This window comes from Elaeis guineensis, chromosome 10 (assembly GCF_000442705.2).
Source record: "Elaeis guineensis isolate ETL-2024a chromosome 10, EG11, whole genome shotgun sequence".
Classification (NCBI taxonomy): Eukaryota; Viridiplantae; Streptophyta; class Magnoliopsida; order Arecales; family Arecaceae; genus Elaeis; species Elaeis guineensis.
This window is the reverse complement of record NC_026002.2, coordinates 18675801-18689567: the sequence shown is the minus strand read 5'-3', so window position 1 is coordinate 18689567 and position 13767 is coordinate 18675801. Positions and strand designations below refer to the sequence as shown.

At 36.3% G+C, this 13767-nt stretch overlaps 2 protein-coding genes across 2 annotated transcripts; both read right to left on the bottom strand.

The window, feature by feature from the left end:
* LOC140852106 (cinnamoyl-CoA reductase 1-like) lies at nt 1-7285 on the bottom strand. Its single transcript, XM_073244954.1, has 7 exons — nt 6483-7285; nt 6127-6362; nt 4400-4573; nt 3351-3532; nt 1892-2054; nt 518-707; nt 1-432 (listed from the first exon to the last, which is right to left on the bottom strand). Exons 2-7 carry the CDS (start codon nt 6248-6250, stop codon nt 222-224), a joined length of 1044 nt encoding a protein of 347 aa, XP_073101055.1. The 5' UTR covers nt 6251-6362; nt 6483-7285; the 3' UTR covers nt 1-221.
* A 3462-nt stretch (nt 7286-10747) lies between these two features.
* Nucleotides 10748-13767, bottom strand: LOC140852107 (cinnamoyl-CoA reductase 1-like). Its single transcript, XM_073244955.1, has 3 exons — nt 13605-13767; nt 11881-12050; nt 10748-11013 (listed from the first exon to the last, which is right to left on the bottom strand). Exons 1-3 carry the CDS (start codon nt 13726-13728, stop codon nt 10771-10773), a joined length of 537 nt encoding a protein of 178 aa, XP_073101056.1. The 5' UTR covers nt 13729-13767; the 3' UTR covers nt 10748-10770.

The following is a 13767-nucleotide window of genomic DNA, read 5'->3' as shown; positions in this document are numbered from 1 at the left end:
TTAGTAACATGTGGAGATAATAGGATCTCCAACTTTAGTCCAAGAGCAAGCTAGAAGTAAATGACTTGTTTCTTTTACAACTAAGAACAAGAGCATCTGCATCCAAGAGACCAGGTGCGATGATGAATGCTTGTTTCACTTGTCTCCACATATAAGAAGAAAGGGAGTATATTTTATTGATAGGTTACATCTTAAGAAGTTGCCAAGTTTAGCGATAAGCCTTATTCCACGGATACCTGAGTTCCAGTCTTGGCTGTCAAATTGAAGAGAGGAGGAAAATGAAAAGTACGGCCCTCTAGTTCATCCAAAAGACCTGCCTCTCTATAGCATTCAACAGCATCATTGAGAGTTTCTGCTAGAGGCCTGCATTTCCAACCCAACTTCTTTAGTTTCTCTGAGGTCAGTGGAGGATTTGGTGGCACCTCAATTATACTGCAATTCAAAAGAAAATAAAGTTAAAATTGAAGTAGAAATATCAATGGTACTCCGCAAATAAAAAGTAGGGAATAGAACGAACTTCTTTGGGTATCCATAGTTAGGATACATGCCCTTTAGCAAGTCTACCAAATCTCGAATGGTAATTGGATAAGGTGCACAAAGGTATCTTCCAGATGCTTCTGGCCTCTCATATGCTAGAAGCAATGCATCAGCAACATCTCGAACATCGACAATGTTCCAGAGGGAGTTATTCATGGGTTCTGGACCCCCTGTTATAAAAACACAGAAAAAACGCTGAAGCTGGAAAACTCAAACCCAAGCATCATTTTCTCAGGCAGGGGTCGAAACATAGGAGGTTTGCAATAATTACATACAATGAAAGGAAATTCTTCAGCCTACATGGTGTCAGACTCTCTTAAGATATCAGTACAACCATAGCTCAGTTATTACTCCAAACAGGCTTACTACATGAAACAAAGATTTTTGCAACTTGCCAAGTATACAGAAGGTCAATGAACAAAGTCGACTTCTACAATAATACCAATAAGACAATGTGAAACAAGAATTTGAAGAGAAGACCTCTCAATGAACCGGAGAAGAAGAAGACAAAGTTAATTTACATGTTCTCAATTGACTTGAACAACTATCGACCAAACAATAAAAGGGAAATCAGTGGCAAAGAGACATCGGACATAAGAAGTATATTGAGATTTGAGAGCATAAAGAAAGCTACTTGCAGGAATCACAATTGTAAGAATTGGTGGTGGTGAGACCGCCTACGTTCATGGTGGATTGGCCATTGACAATTTCTCATTCAAGGAGAAAGTCTCTTTTTCCTCGTGATTCGTGGATGCCATGTTGTTAATGAAATGAGAAACATTTAGGAACACATGGAAAAAAACTGAAGAGAATATGTTTGAACCTAACTAATAAATTTCAAGTATCAACTGTCCTCTGCTTGTTGGTGCCTACAAAGAGTTGTTTTTTCCCTTTTTTTTTTTTTATTTTCAGAAAAATGATTGGGAAGGGCCAATCAGATTCATGAGGATATTGAAACAAAGCTAGAGTTCCTATAGGTACTGTGGGTCATTGCACCCAGATATGTCTTCTGCTCAAGCTTGAAGGGGATAAGAAAAGGATCAGAAGAGCTAAGCAAATTGAGAACTAACTTGTAAGAAAACAATTTGAGAATGCTCATTTTTTTAAAGTAGATATGTCCTTCGAATTCACTATGGTGGAAAATATGACCTGTTGCAATGAAGTAGGATAAAGCTTGAACCATACATTTAGCTATGGGGCCAGAAAGCTAGCACAAAATAGATTCAGTAAGAAGCTTAATTATTAATAGAGTTATCCTCAAAATTTAATGCTACAATCTAGCCAGATTGCACTTATATTTAAAATGGTTTATATATGTCGCTAAAGAAAGAAAGAACTGTGTGTAAAGGAGGACCTTTTATAGCATAGATTAGAAACAAGCTGCTGGTGCTCGCTGTAGGTTGCAGCAATGGTCCTACAACCACCGACGGGCAAACAGTTACAAGATCAAGCCCATTTTTCTCTGCATACTTCCAGGCTGCACGTTCGGCCATTGTCTTCGAAAGGAAATACCAGTTCTACAAGGGCAAATAAGGATTAAATTAGATAGTTAGATTAAATTAAATTATATAAGGAAAAGGTGAAATGGATGCCTTAGAAGGTTGTGAAGTGTATTTGGTGATGGTTCTGCAGTTTGGCAATGTACTCAAAACTATGCATGACCATCCCCTCTTAAAAGAGGTGGATTTACCACCTTGTTTCATATAATAATGTTTGGAAGAAACAAAAGGAGTTTACAGGGCATATATAGGCCAAATTAAAAAAAAATGTTCAGTTTGACCCTTGGAGCAACAGTATCTACAAAAGCTCTTCACTTGAACCTGATTTCTGCACAAACCAAAGAACCTACAACACAAAAGCTACAGCCGTAATCGTAAAGGAACACCAACAGATTAATTAGAGGTTGACCTAAGTTAACCTAAATGGGAATTTTGAAAACTATATTACTAGAGTTACACAACTGGTAAATATGTTTGTTGGTAGAAATAAGGGCATATAAAAAATCCAACAAAAAAACATTGATGAATGGAGGAGGTACTGTTGCTTAGTTTTATTATCTTAAACATCTGAAAGACATTTATCCAGCCATAGTTACTAAAAATCATGTGACCACTTGGTAGACCATAAGGGAGTTTGTCAAGCACTAGGTTCATATCTTCACATGAGCTAGAAAATTATATTGGAGACTTTTTCTTCTTTACTACAAGAATCGTGATGCTGATTGACCACATTGATCAAGACAGATTTTAAGAAAGACTAGCTGGGTGGTTCAATAAAAGTGATTAACGAATTTGGGCCATGAAACTTGTTATGGTCTTTCTTCTTTTAGAGGATGCACTGCTAAAAGAGTCTCTCCAACTGGACCCTCAGCCTAAGGGCTGACGCACATTGTGCAGGCTAGTGGTGTAGCATATGTGTGGGCCATGTCTTGTTTTAGGGCTTTCAAGTGTTGGCAAGATTTAGAGCATTGCATCAGGGATTTTTCTTCTTTGTACTCTTCCATCACTAATAATGAGCTTTTTCTGATCGTCTCTGCTCATGGATGTAGGCCACGTAAATGGTTGCCATTTTGTCTTCCAATTATTTATTAACCCTAGATCTAGCTTCTTAGCATAACACAATTTGTGAAGCATATTGGCGATCATCATGCTAATTTGTGATCCAGTAAGAATTGCTAGTTACAGATTTTCCATACAAGTTAAATCAAAGTATTCAATTGTGTGCCTGGTTCTATTAAAGAAAAAGATAAAAATACTTTGTTTCATTTCACAATAAGATATATAAACAAAAGCTCCAAAGATCACAAGAGTCACCTCAATCATCCTGCAAAATTCTTCAGACGACCAACACTCCTCATCTTGTAGCTTATCATGTGGCCAACGTGGATTCAATAGAACAGCAGCAATTGATGACACCACAATTACCCGTTTGATTTTCTTCTCCGAACACGCTTGAAGTACATTTAGAGTACCATTAACAGCAGGAGTGATCACCTCTAACTGTAAGGTGATATATGGAGATAAAAAAGATTTAAAGAATAAAATATACTAATTCAGATTACATACTCTTACAAATACATAGCCCATATCTTTCAATTTTAAGTTGCATGTAACCTAATTTGATCTCTTAATCCCTTTTACTTTGTAATTTCATTGTCTTAATGAAGTTCACTGGGCTCTTGGCCCAATCTTTCTCTCTCCCTCTCTCCCAGAGAAAAGATGGAAGGAAATAATATAATAATTTGGGAACCTAAGAGTCACCCTTTTAAAGAAGGTGTATTTAACAGCTGGTCCTTCCATAGACCAGAATCTACCTTTTAGTCCCTGAACTGGGACTTTATAACACCTGCCCCAAGTTTCGAAGTTTCCTTAATTTCTGGTCTGTAGCGGCTATGCACACTCATTCTTCAATACGTACACAATTACAAATAACTTTGTATGCACGAATATAAATATGTGCAGGGACAATATAACTGCGTGCAAGGAGAACATAATTGTGCAGAAGAACTAAAAATAAGTGTGTGCAGAACTAAAAATTAAATGATAATATTTAAGGGACAGCATGCTCAACTTCGATCAACGAATAGATTGGGTGTCAAGTTTCCCAAGGAAAAATGGTGTATACAATTCTTAGCCATCAAAACTCTATATGTCCTTCCCTCCATTGTATTCCTATATGAAACAAATGACTCAGTATTTCCTAATATTATACATGAATATCAGCCCTGACAATTTCAAACCGTGAGCATTGCAGTATCAAATAATCATATCAATGTCCTATGATTTATACAGATGCGTAAGCATATTAGAAGTACCTTTATAAGAAAATTTTGATCTCTTATATATCTAAGCATGTAAAAGACTTGCCTCTGGATCAAGAACTTTGGTTGCAGGGACAGGACTGGCCACATGGAAGACTCCTTCACATCCTGCAAAGGCTGCTTTTAGAGTGTCATAGTCAAGCAAGTCCGCCTTGAAGAGTTGAAGGTTTTCAGAGGCCTTCTCCAATTTCCTCAAGTGAGCATTCTTTTCTTCACCTGGAACAAATGTTTAGAAAATTTAATTTACATTAGGGGCCTGGACCTCATGATGATTGTTCTCCTCCCTTGGACCATCTCCTCATCCACTAGCAACTTGGACAATATCACCACTTAGACTTGTATCTTTACACAAGATTCGCCATCTTGGTACAAGACTTATGCATGTGTCATCCTATTACAGTGTCGGTACGCGATACAATACGAGACAATGAGACATATTGAGTATCAGCATGGTATGAGATTACATACTATTTCGATATTCGTATGGTACAGTATGTCCGGTATGGTATAGTATTGATCAATATGGCAAATCTTGTCTTCACTAGCATTTATATGTTAACAACTAAAAGTATTTTTTGGCTTTTATATTCTTGGAAAAAGAAGACCACTTTTATTAAGGAGATGAAAGTAAGTACAGAAAGACTGAAGGTAGAAAAGAAATGAAAGGGAAAGAGGAGAAAACAACTAAACAACAGGCCAGTGTAAGAACGAGAACACTCCAATATTGGAATCAAGCATCTTGGGGAAGGCCACCCCGGTCCGATCAACAAGCATGAATCTTATTGACAAAGGACCTAACTAGAGGATACCACAATTGTGTGTCATCCTAACCTCTTATTTTTTTCAGTTGGGACTATAGTAGGTCGGGCAAGGCAGGAAGACTAAGACATCTTCTGAAATTATCCCAAATAAAATTAGAGAACAGACAACAAAAGAAAAGGTGATTCGCAGTCCCCTAATCTTGAAGAAAGGATAGCTTATTATTCAAGAATACAAATACTTAGCCACTTTTTTTGCTAACTGAAGTAGAATCTTGTTGACTAGAAACAAACATTCTATTCTCTTTCTGAGAACAACAAACCCTCTATTATCCCTTCAACCATCTTAGTTTACTGGCTATCAAGTTCTTGGTTTTGTTCATTTAGAACAATCAAATTTCCCTGCTTTGTTTTAATCTGTTGCATAAAATATTTTTAAGTGTTTGCATCTGCGATGCAACAGCGCAGGATATGAATTTTATTGGTTTCTATGGGCATCTGCAGCACCTAAGAAAACAAAAAAGGGGGGGAAACTTGGATTTTTCTGTTCATCATGTTTTTACTGATGTTCTTTTGATATTTGAAGGCTCCTTTGCACCCTTTATTTCAAGAGAAAAAAATGAAGGTTACATTTGGAGCAATGGATACGTGGTATGCTAACTTGTTGCTGAAACCTTACAGAAATCCAAGTTCAAACATGCAAAACCAAACTCACAAAACACTACATACTTGAGTCAATTATTAATTCCATATTTGTCCAGATTAGAGTGACTGATAAAACCTCATTGATTTATCAAAAAAAAGGATAAAACCTCATTGATAAAAATAAAACTCACCTCTACACAAAATGATTTAATTCTTACACACGCACACATACAGAAAAAGAAAGGAAAAAAAGAAAAGAAAAAATGAATAATGGGGTATATCAACCTAAAAACAGTTAAACAAGGAAAGAGCAATACAAAAAACTCGGACAGCAGTAGTGCGTAGTAGTAGAAGGAAGAACAGTACTTAAATCTCTGACTGTTCCATGGACCTTGTAACCATTGGAGAGGAGGAGCTTCACCAGCCATGAGGCCACGTAACCTCCGGCCCCAGTAACACACACCCTCCCTTTCTGTCCTGCAACCTCCATTTCTCCCCTTCTCTCTCTCTTCCCCCCCCCCTGGTCTTTATTTTTGCTGACTTATTTTGATCTCCCAAGAGATGCCAAATGCGGCCGGCTGTTGAGTGGAGCGACATGGACGCTGCAAGGACAGGTCATTTGTTTTTTTTTTTCAGTTTTCTTCGGTAAGGAATTGACGTCATTTGGTTAGCAGCATACCGAAACGCATCTAAAAAATAAAATATTTTTAAATTATGCTAACCTCAAGAAAATCCATAAAAAGTCTTCAATATATTCCCCACGTAGAGTGTGACCCAATCAGCTGTAATGTTTGACCCTCTAAATATATCTGACTGTGAGTCCAGCACAACAGAAAGAAAGATGGATATGTGCTACAGAAGAGAATGGTGATAAACTGCATGAAAAAGTTGATCAACCAATTTATCCAGGTCCACCAACTTTCCAAGCACTCGTTTTCATAATTCTATAGGCTTTTGGATGTAATTCATAATTCTATAGGTTATTTGTATGTGTAGTTTACTTCCATGAATTATTTCTAAATGAAAAAAAAGCCTTTCTCCACCAAACCAAAAAAAAAAATAAATGAAAATGAAGTTTCCAATACATGAAAAGAACCTATGTTATTATAGTAGCATATTGTGCTGAAACATTTTAGAAGTATAGTTATATAGAGTTTGGATGACCCTTCGGTCTTGTTTGGATGGGATATTAAGGGGGTTTATTTGCTAAACTTCCATTTTCTCTATCCGAATACTTTATATCTTACAGTCCTATCAAATCACCTTATTCAGGATAAGACCATAAAATAGGTGCATCAGCACGTCTCTAAACCGGGTTTAGCTGATTTAAGCCCTCCCTTTATCCCTGCTACTGCTAAGGAGAAATGACTGCTTATCCTCCAATATAATCATTATGAATAATAAATAGTATTAATAATATATAATATAAAATATGTTATCACTATTATATATGATATAGTGTAATATGATGATATAACATCATATGTTTTATATAATATTATATATTGTATCATTTGACATTCGGCGAATTTTTTTTGCAAAATTCATCCGCTATGCATCAAACGATTAAGCCTTAACCTTGCCACCCTTTGACATCCGAGGACGAGGGGCCAATAATTGTTTCCTTCAATCCTTGGGAGGGATGTGGGATCGTTGAGAGTAGCTAAAGACAGTTTATGAAAGTCTTCGGCTCCTCCATTTTGATGATAAGAAAGGATTTGGGTGGGAAACCACCGCACTTCAGCTTCGAGATGCTCTACAAAAGTATCAACTCACGTGAAATTAGAATCTGGAAAGTATGCAAATGGATGAGGTGGACCCGGAGCAGACCCATACATATCCTAATTCTTGCAAAACCATACCCGAAATTAAGATCGAAATGTTAGGCTCCTAAGGCCAGCATGTTAAAAATTGGACCCAGTTTCACTAGTTTATGACCTGACTAAGATTAGTTGAAAATTTGAGTCTTAAATCCAAGCCCCTTCGACCCAGTTTCTTATCTTCGGTTCCCATGGATCCGGTTACGGCAATCCCTAATAAAATGGAACTGAGTCAAAAAAAAAAGAAATAGAGGTGACTCATATTTTTTTCATAATGCTAAAGTGCAGATTAATAGTAACAAAGCCGTCACTGATATTGATGTAATGCTTTTTATGATAGATTATAAAATTAATTATTTTTATTATTATTTTATAAATTGAAAAATATGATCATGACCGCCTAGAACCAAATATCTTAATATGATTAAATTTGATATACGTTGATTTGAAATAATTATATAATATAATTTATTATATAAAAATATATATCTATTATTTATATTTTATGAATCGTGATATTTTTTATCATAATTATTTGTAACATCACTTGGACGCGCCACACTATAATCAGTTTTTTGTTCACCATTATAATACGGTCCTTCGGTTTTATTGCCAACTTTACTCCAAAGATGCGCAAGAAACAGGATTCGGAGAATTTCTAGAGAACGTGCGTCTCGGTGCGGTCAAAACGTCCAGGATTCTGAAAAGAAATTAATGAAACTGGATCAGTATCTTAGATTCAGCAAAACTGTTGAGATAAGGAACTTCTATTCATGTTGAGTCTAATAGATTATCTTGGCATGAGAAGATCAATGTACAATTTGTCGCGATAATGTTTTGATCATAATAGATACCCAGAAAATAACTAAAGGAAACACCTTGCTTAGGTACATTGATACGTTCGACCATGTGCATTGAAAGGTTAATGTAACCGTTATTAGTTGAAGGGAAATCTTTGTTGACGATACTTCAGGCCTATGTACCAGATTTAATAGCTTCACTTTCTTTTTTGGAACTGTGAGTGACAAATCTAATGTTTTGCAACAAAGTTGTGCGGTTAATAGATTTCTCTAGTTCTTCTTATAATAATTTGGCAGTGAAAAATGGCATCTTATAAATTCTATAAAATCATAAATGTGGGTTATACTCATGATTCTTCATTTCCTTTCTTCTTCTTCTTCTTCTTTGAAAAACACGGTGGAATGCAACCTTCAATGCATGCTCAAATCCAAAATCTCTCCCAATCAACATTAGGGAGGTATTGGGATGGAGAGAGTTGAGGTCCAGAATCGAAATAGCAATGGATAACTTCTATTCTAACTGTTTAGTTGGGAGGAGTCCCATTTCGTTTCTAATTTCAGGGTGAAATAGAAATGACCCAAACTACCTAAAACTCAATCTTCAATCTCTTCTAAAGATTCAAATTTTTATTTTGATTCGAATTTTGATCACAGACCAAATGCTTTAGGAGATTTAGTCATTTCGATTTCGATTCCAGTTCCACTCACGAACCAAACATCCCTTAATAATTATTGAAATCAAGCAAAGAGTATGCATTAGAAGAGGCAATGAAAGACTAAATGGGGGGGGAGGGGGTGGGGGCTTGGTTCGCGATCGGAATAGAAATTGTAATGGATTCGAATAGGAATTGAAATGACAAAGTCCCTCGAAGCGTTTAGTTCATGACTGAAATTAGAATCGGAATGAAAATATGAATCTATAGGGGAGAGTAGGGATTGAGTTTTAGATAGATTGGATCATTCTTATTCCATTTTGAAATCGGAATCAGAATGGGACTCCTTCCAACCAAGCAGCTGAAATGAGAATCATCCATTTCAATTTCCATTCCAAACCTCAATTTCTCTGAACTAAGCACCCCTATGGTTTTTTTATCTGTGCAACAGCTTTATTAGAATCGTTTGCTGCATAGGTTTTCCCTCGTGCCTTTGCCTAACCTTCCCCCATAGACTCCCCGCTGAATTTAGAGAGAAGGAATACTGCATTTGGATTTATTGTAAATGGATACCGCTATGGTGTTTTCTAGCCTCTCAGCACATACCACAAGCAGATTTTAGAGACGAGGACCAAAAGCATTTCATTGGGCTCCATGACCACCATCCCAGGTGTAACAGTCAGAAGAAATACAAGCAAAATGAGGTCGATCGATGAGGATCAAAAACTACATCTTCCACTTAATGAACTGGGAACTCCATAGCATCACCCTAATGCACGACAATTTTCAAAGGGATATGTGTGAATTTCCTTATCTACAATGATAGGGCGAATGCATCGTAAATCCAAGGCTGTATAAATATTCTCATAATTCAGACGACAATCCACCAAAGCTGCGGCTGATGGAGTAAAGTGCAACCAAGAAATTTTCAAAACAGCATACTCATATATGTTCGAAAAATATATTTATAGTTGAATCTAACCTTACGATTTCTTTTACTTCTAGTTGGATATTATATTCTGATTTGAGTGCTCATATATGTACTTCAATATAGGGTCTAATAGAAAGTAGGAGAATAAGAGAAGGTGACATGATCTTTCGGATCGACAATGGAGTAAAAATTACCACAGAGACCATTGGCACATATCCTCTTCGATTACTATCTGATTTTAGATTAGATTTAAAGAATTATTATTTTGTTTCTATAGCTAGTCGAAATTTGATTTCCATGTCTGTGCTAGCACAGAAAGATTTTGAAATTAATTTCAATAAAAATTTTTATTTTATTTATTTATAAAATAAATTGGTTATACGAGATCTTTTAATTGACAGTCTATATCACTTGCATGTTGATGCAAATATGAATTTAAACGAGCAAATAGAGAGTACTGTAGACCAAAAGAGATCCAGAGATAAAATTAATCAGAAGTACTTGTGGCATCATGATTAGGCCATATTGGAGAGGACATGATAAACAAACTGAAAAAAGATGGAATCCTTGGCTCTCTTAACCCAGAGTCATATCCATCTTGTGAATCTTGTCTTTGAGAAAAAATGGTCAAATTATCCTTTATAGGACAGGGGAAATGGCCACTGAGTTACTTGTCCTGGTACACACCGATGTGTGTGGGCCATTTGATGTGCAGATCAGAGGTGGTTATAGCTACTTCATTATCTTTTCGATAATCTGTCAAGATATGAGTATGTGTATCTATTAAAGAAAAAGATAAAAATATTTTATTTCATTTCACAATAAGGTACAGAAACAAAAGCTTCAAAGATCACAAGAGTCACCTCAATCATCCTGCAAAATTCTTCAGATGACCAATACTCCTCATCTTGTAGCTTATCATGTGGCCAATGTGAATTCAATAGAACAGCAGCAATTGATGACACCACAATTACCCGTTTGATTTTCTTCTCCGAACACGCTTGAAGTACATTTAAAGTACCATTAACAGCAGGAGTGATCACCTCTAACTGTAAAGTGATATATGGAGATAAAAAAGATTTAAAGAATAAAATATACTAATTCAGAATACATACTCTTACAAATACATAGCCCTTATCTTTCAATTTTAAGTTGCATGTAAGCTAATTTGATCTCTTAATCCTTTTTACTTTGTAATTTCATTGTCTTAATGAAGTTCACTGGGCTCTTGGCCCAATCTTTCTCTCTCCCTCTCTCTCAGAGAAAAGATGCAAGGAAATAATATAATAATTTGGGAACCTAAGAGTTACCCTTTTAAAAAAAGTGTATTTAACAGCTGGTCCTTCCACAGACCAGAATCTAACTTTTAGTCCCTGAACTGGGACTTTATAACGCCTGCCCCAAGTTTCGAACTTTCCTTAATTTCTGGTCTGTAGCGGCTATGCACACTCATTCTTCAATACGTACACAATTACAAATAACTTTGTATGCACGAATATAAATATGTGCAGGGACAATATAACTGCGTGCAAGGAGAACATAATTGTGCAGAAGAACTAAAAATAAGTGTGTGCAGAACTAAAAATTAAATGATAATATTTAAGGGACAGCATGCTAAACTTCGATCAAAGAATAGATTGGGTGTCAAGTTTCCCAAGGAAAAATGGTGTATACAATTCTTAGCCATCAAAACTCTATATGTCCTTCCCACCATTGTATTCCTATATGAAACAAATGACTCAGTATTTCCTAATACTATACATGAATATCAGCCCTGACAATTTCAAACCGTGAGCATTGCAGTATCCAATAATCATATCAATGTCCTATTATTTATACAGATGCATAAGCATATTTGAAGTATCTTCATAAGAAAATTTTGATCTCTTATATATCTAAGCATGTAAAAGACTTGCCTCTGGATCAAGAACTTTGGTTGCAGGGACAGGACTAGCCACATGGAAGACTCCTTCACATCCTGCAAAGGCTGCTTTTAAAGTGTCATAGTCAAGCAAGTCCGCCTTGAAGAGTTGAAGGTTTTCAGAGGCCTTCTCCAATTTCCTCAAGTGAGCATTCTTTTCTTCACCTGGAACAAATGTTTAGAAAATTTAATTTACATTAGGGGCCTGGACCTCATGATGATTGTTCTCCTCCCTTGGACCATCTCCTCATCCACTAGCAACTTGGACAACATCACAGCTTAGACTTGTATTTTCACAAAAGGTTCGCTATCTTGGTACAAGACTTATACAGCTGTCATCCTATTACAGTGTCGGTATGCGATACAATATGAGATGATGAGGCATATTCAGTATCCGCATGGTATGAGATTACATATTATTTCGATATTCGTATAGTACAATATGTTCGGTATGGTATAGTATTGATCAATATGGCAAATCTTATCTTCACTAGCATTTATATGTTAATAACTAAAAGTATTTTTTGGCTTTTATATTCTTGGAAAAAGAAGACCACTTTTATTAAGGAGATGAAAGTAAGTACAGAAAGACTGAAAGTAGAAAAGAAATGAAAGAGAAAGAGGAGAAAATAACTAAACAACAAGCCAGTGTAAGAACGAGAACACTCCGACATTGGAATCAAGCATCTTGAGGAAGGCCACCCCGGTCCGATCAACAACAAGCATGAATCTTATTGACAAAGGACCTAGCTAGAGGATACCACAATTGTGTGTCATCCTAACCTCTTGTTCTTTTCAGTTGGGGCTAGTAGGTCGGGCAAGGCAGGAAGACTAAGGTATCTTCTGAAATTATCCCAAATAAAATTGGAGAACAGACAACAAAAGAAAAGGTGATTCGCAGTCCCCTAGCCTTGAAGAAAGGATAGCTTATTATTCAAGAATACAAATACTTAGCCACTTTTTTTGCTAACTGAAGTAGAATCTTGTTGACTAGAAACAAACATTCTATTCTCTTTCTGAGAACAACAAACCCTCTATTATCCCTTCAACCATCTTAGTTTACTGGCTATCAAGTTCTTGGTTTTGTTCATTTAGAACAATCAAATTTCCCTGCTTTGTTTTAATCTGTTGCATAAAATATTTTTAAGTGTTTGCATCTGCGATGCAACAGCGCAGGATATGAATTTTATTGGTTTCTATGGGCATCTGCAGCACCTAAGAAAACAAAAAAGGGGGGGAAACTTGGATTGTTCTGTTCATCATGTTTTTACTGATGTTCTTTTGATATTTGAAGGCTCCTTTGCACCCTTTATTTCAAGAGAAAAAAATGAAGGTTACATTTGGAGCAATGGATACGTGGTATGCTAACTTGTTGCCGAAACCTTACAGAAATCCAAGTTCAAACATGCAAAACCAAACTCACAAAACACTACATACTTGAGTCAATTATTAATTCCATATTTGTCCAGATTAGAGTGACTGATAAAACCTCATTGATTTATCAAAAAAAAGGATAAAACCTCATTGATAAAAATAAAACTCACCTCTACACAAAATGATTTAATTCTTACACACGCACACATACAGAAAAAGAAAGGAAAAAAAGAAAAGAAAAAATGAATAATGGGGTATATCAACCTAAAAACAGTTAAACAAGGAAAGAGCAATACAAAAAACTCAGACAGCAGTAGTGCGTAGTAGTAGAAGGAAGAACAGTACTTAAATCTCTGACTGTTCCATGGACCTTGTAACCATTGGAGAGGAGGAGCTTCACCAGCCATGAGGCCACGTAACCTCCGGCCCCAGTAACACACACCCTCCCTTTCTGTCCTGCAACCTCCATTTCTCCCCTTCTCTCTCTCTTCCCCCCCCCCCCCGGGTC

Excerpts from the sequence above, each read along its gene's own strand:
- LOC140852107 (XM_073244955.1), bottom strand. The coding sequence starts at position 13,728 with ATGGAGGTTGCAGGACAGAAAGGGAGGGTGTGTGTTACTGGGGCCGGA. Across the intron at positions 12,051-13,604 it reads TGGAACAGTCAGAGATTTAA|GTGAAGAAAAGAATGCTCAC; the intron begins GTACTGTTCTTC and ends CATTTGTTCCAG. Across the intron at positions 11,014-11,880 it reads CCAAAGTTCTTGATCCAGAG|TTAGAGGTGATCACTCCTGC; the intron begins GCAAGTCTTTTA and ends ATCACTTTACAG.
- LOC140852106 (XM_073244954.1), bottom strand. The coding sequence starts at position 6,250 with ATGGAGGTTGCAGGACAGAAAGGGAGGGTGTGTGTTACTGGGGCCGGA. Across the intron at positions 2,055-3,350 it reads AATTTTGCAGGATGATTGAG|AACTGGTATTTCCTTTCGAA; the intron begins GTGACTCTTGTG and ends TTGCCCTTGTAG. Across the intron at positions 708-1,891 it reads TCTAATCTATGCTATAAAAG|GGGGTCCAGAACCCATGAAT; the intron begins GTCCTCCTTTAC and ends TTTTTATAACAG.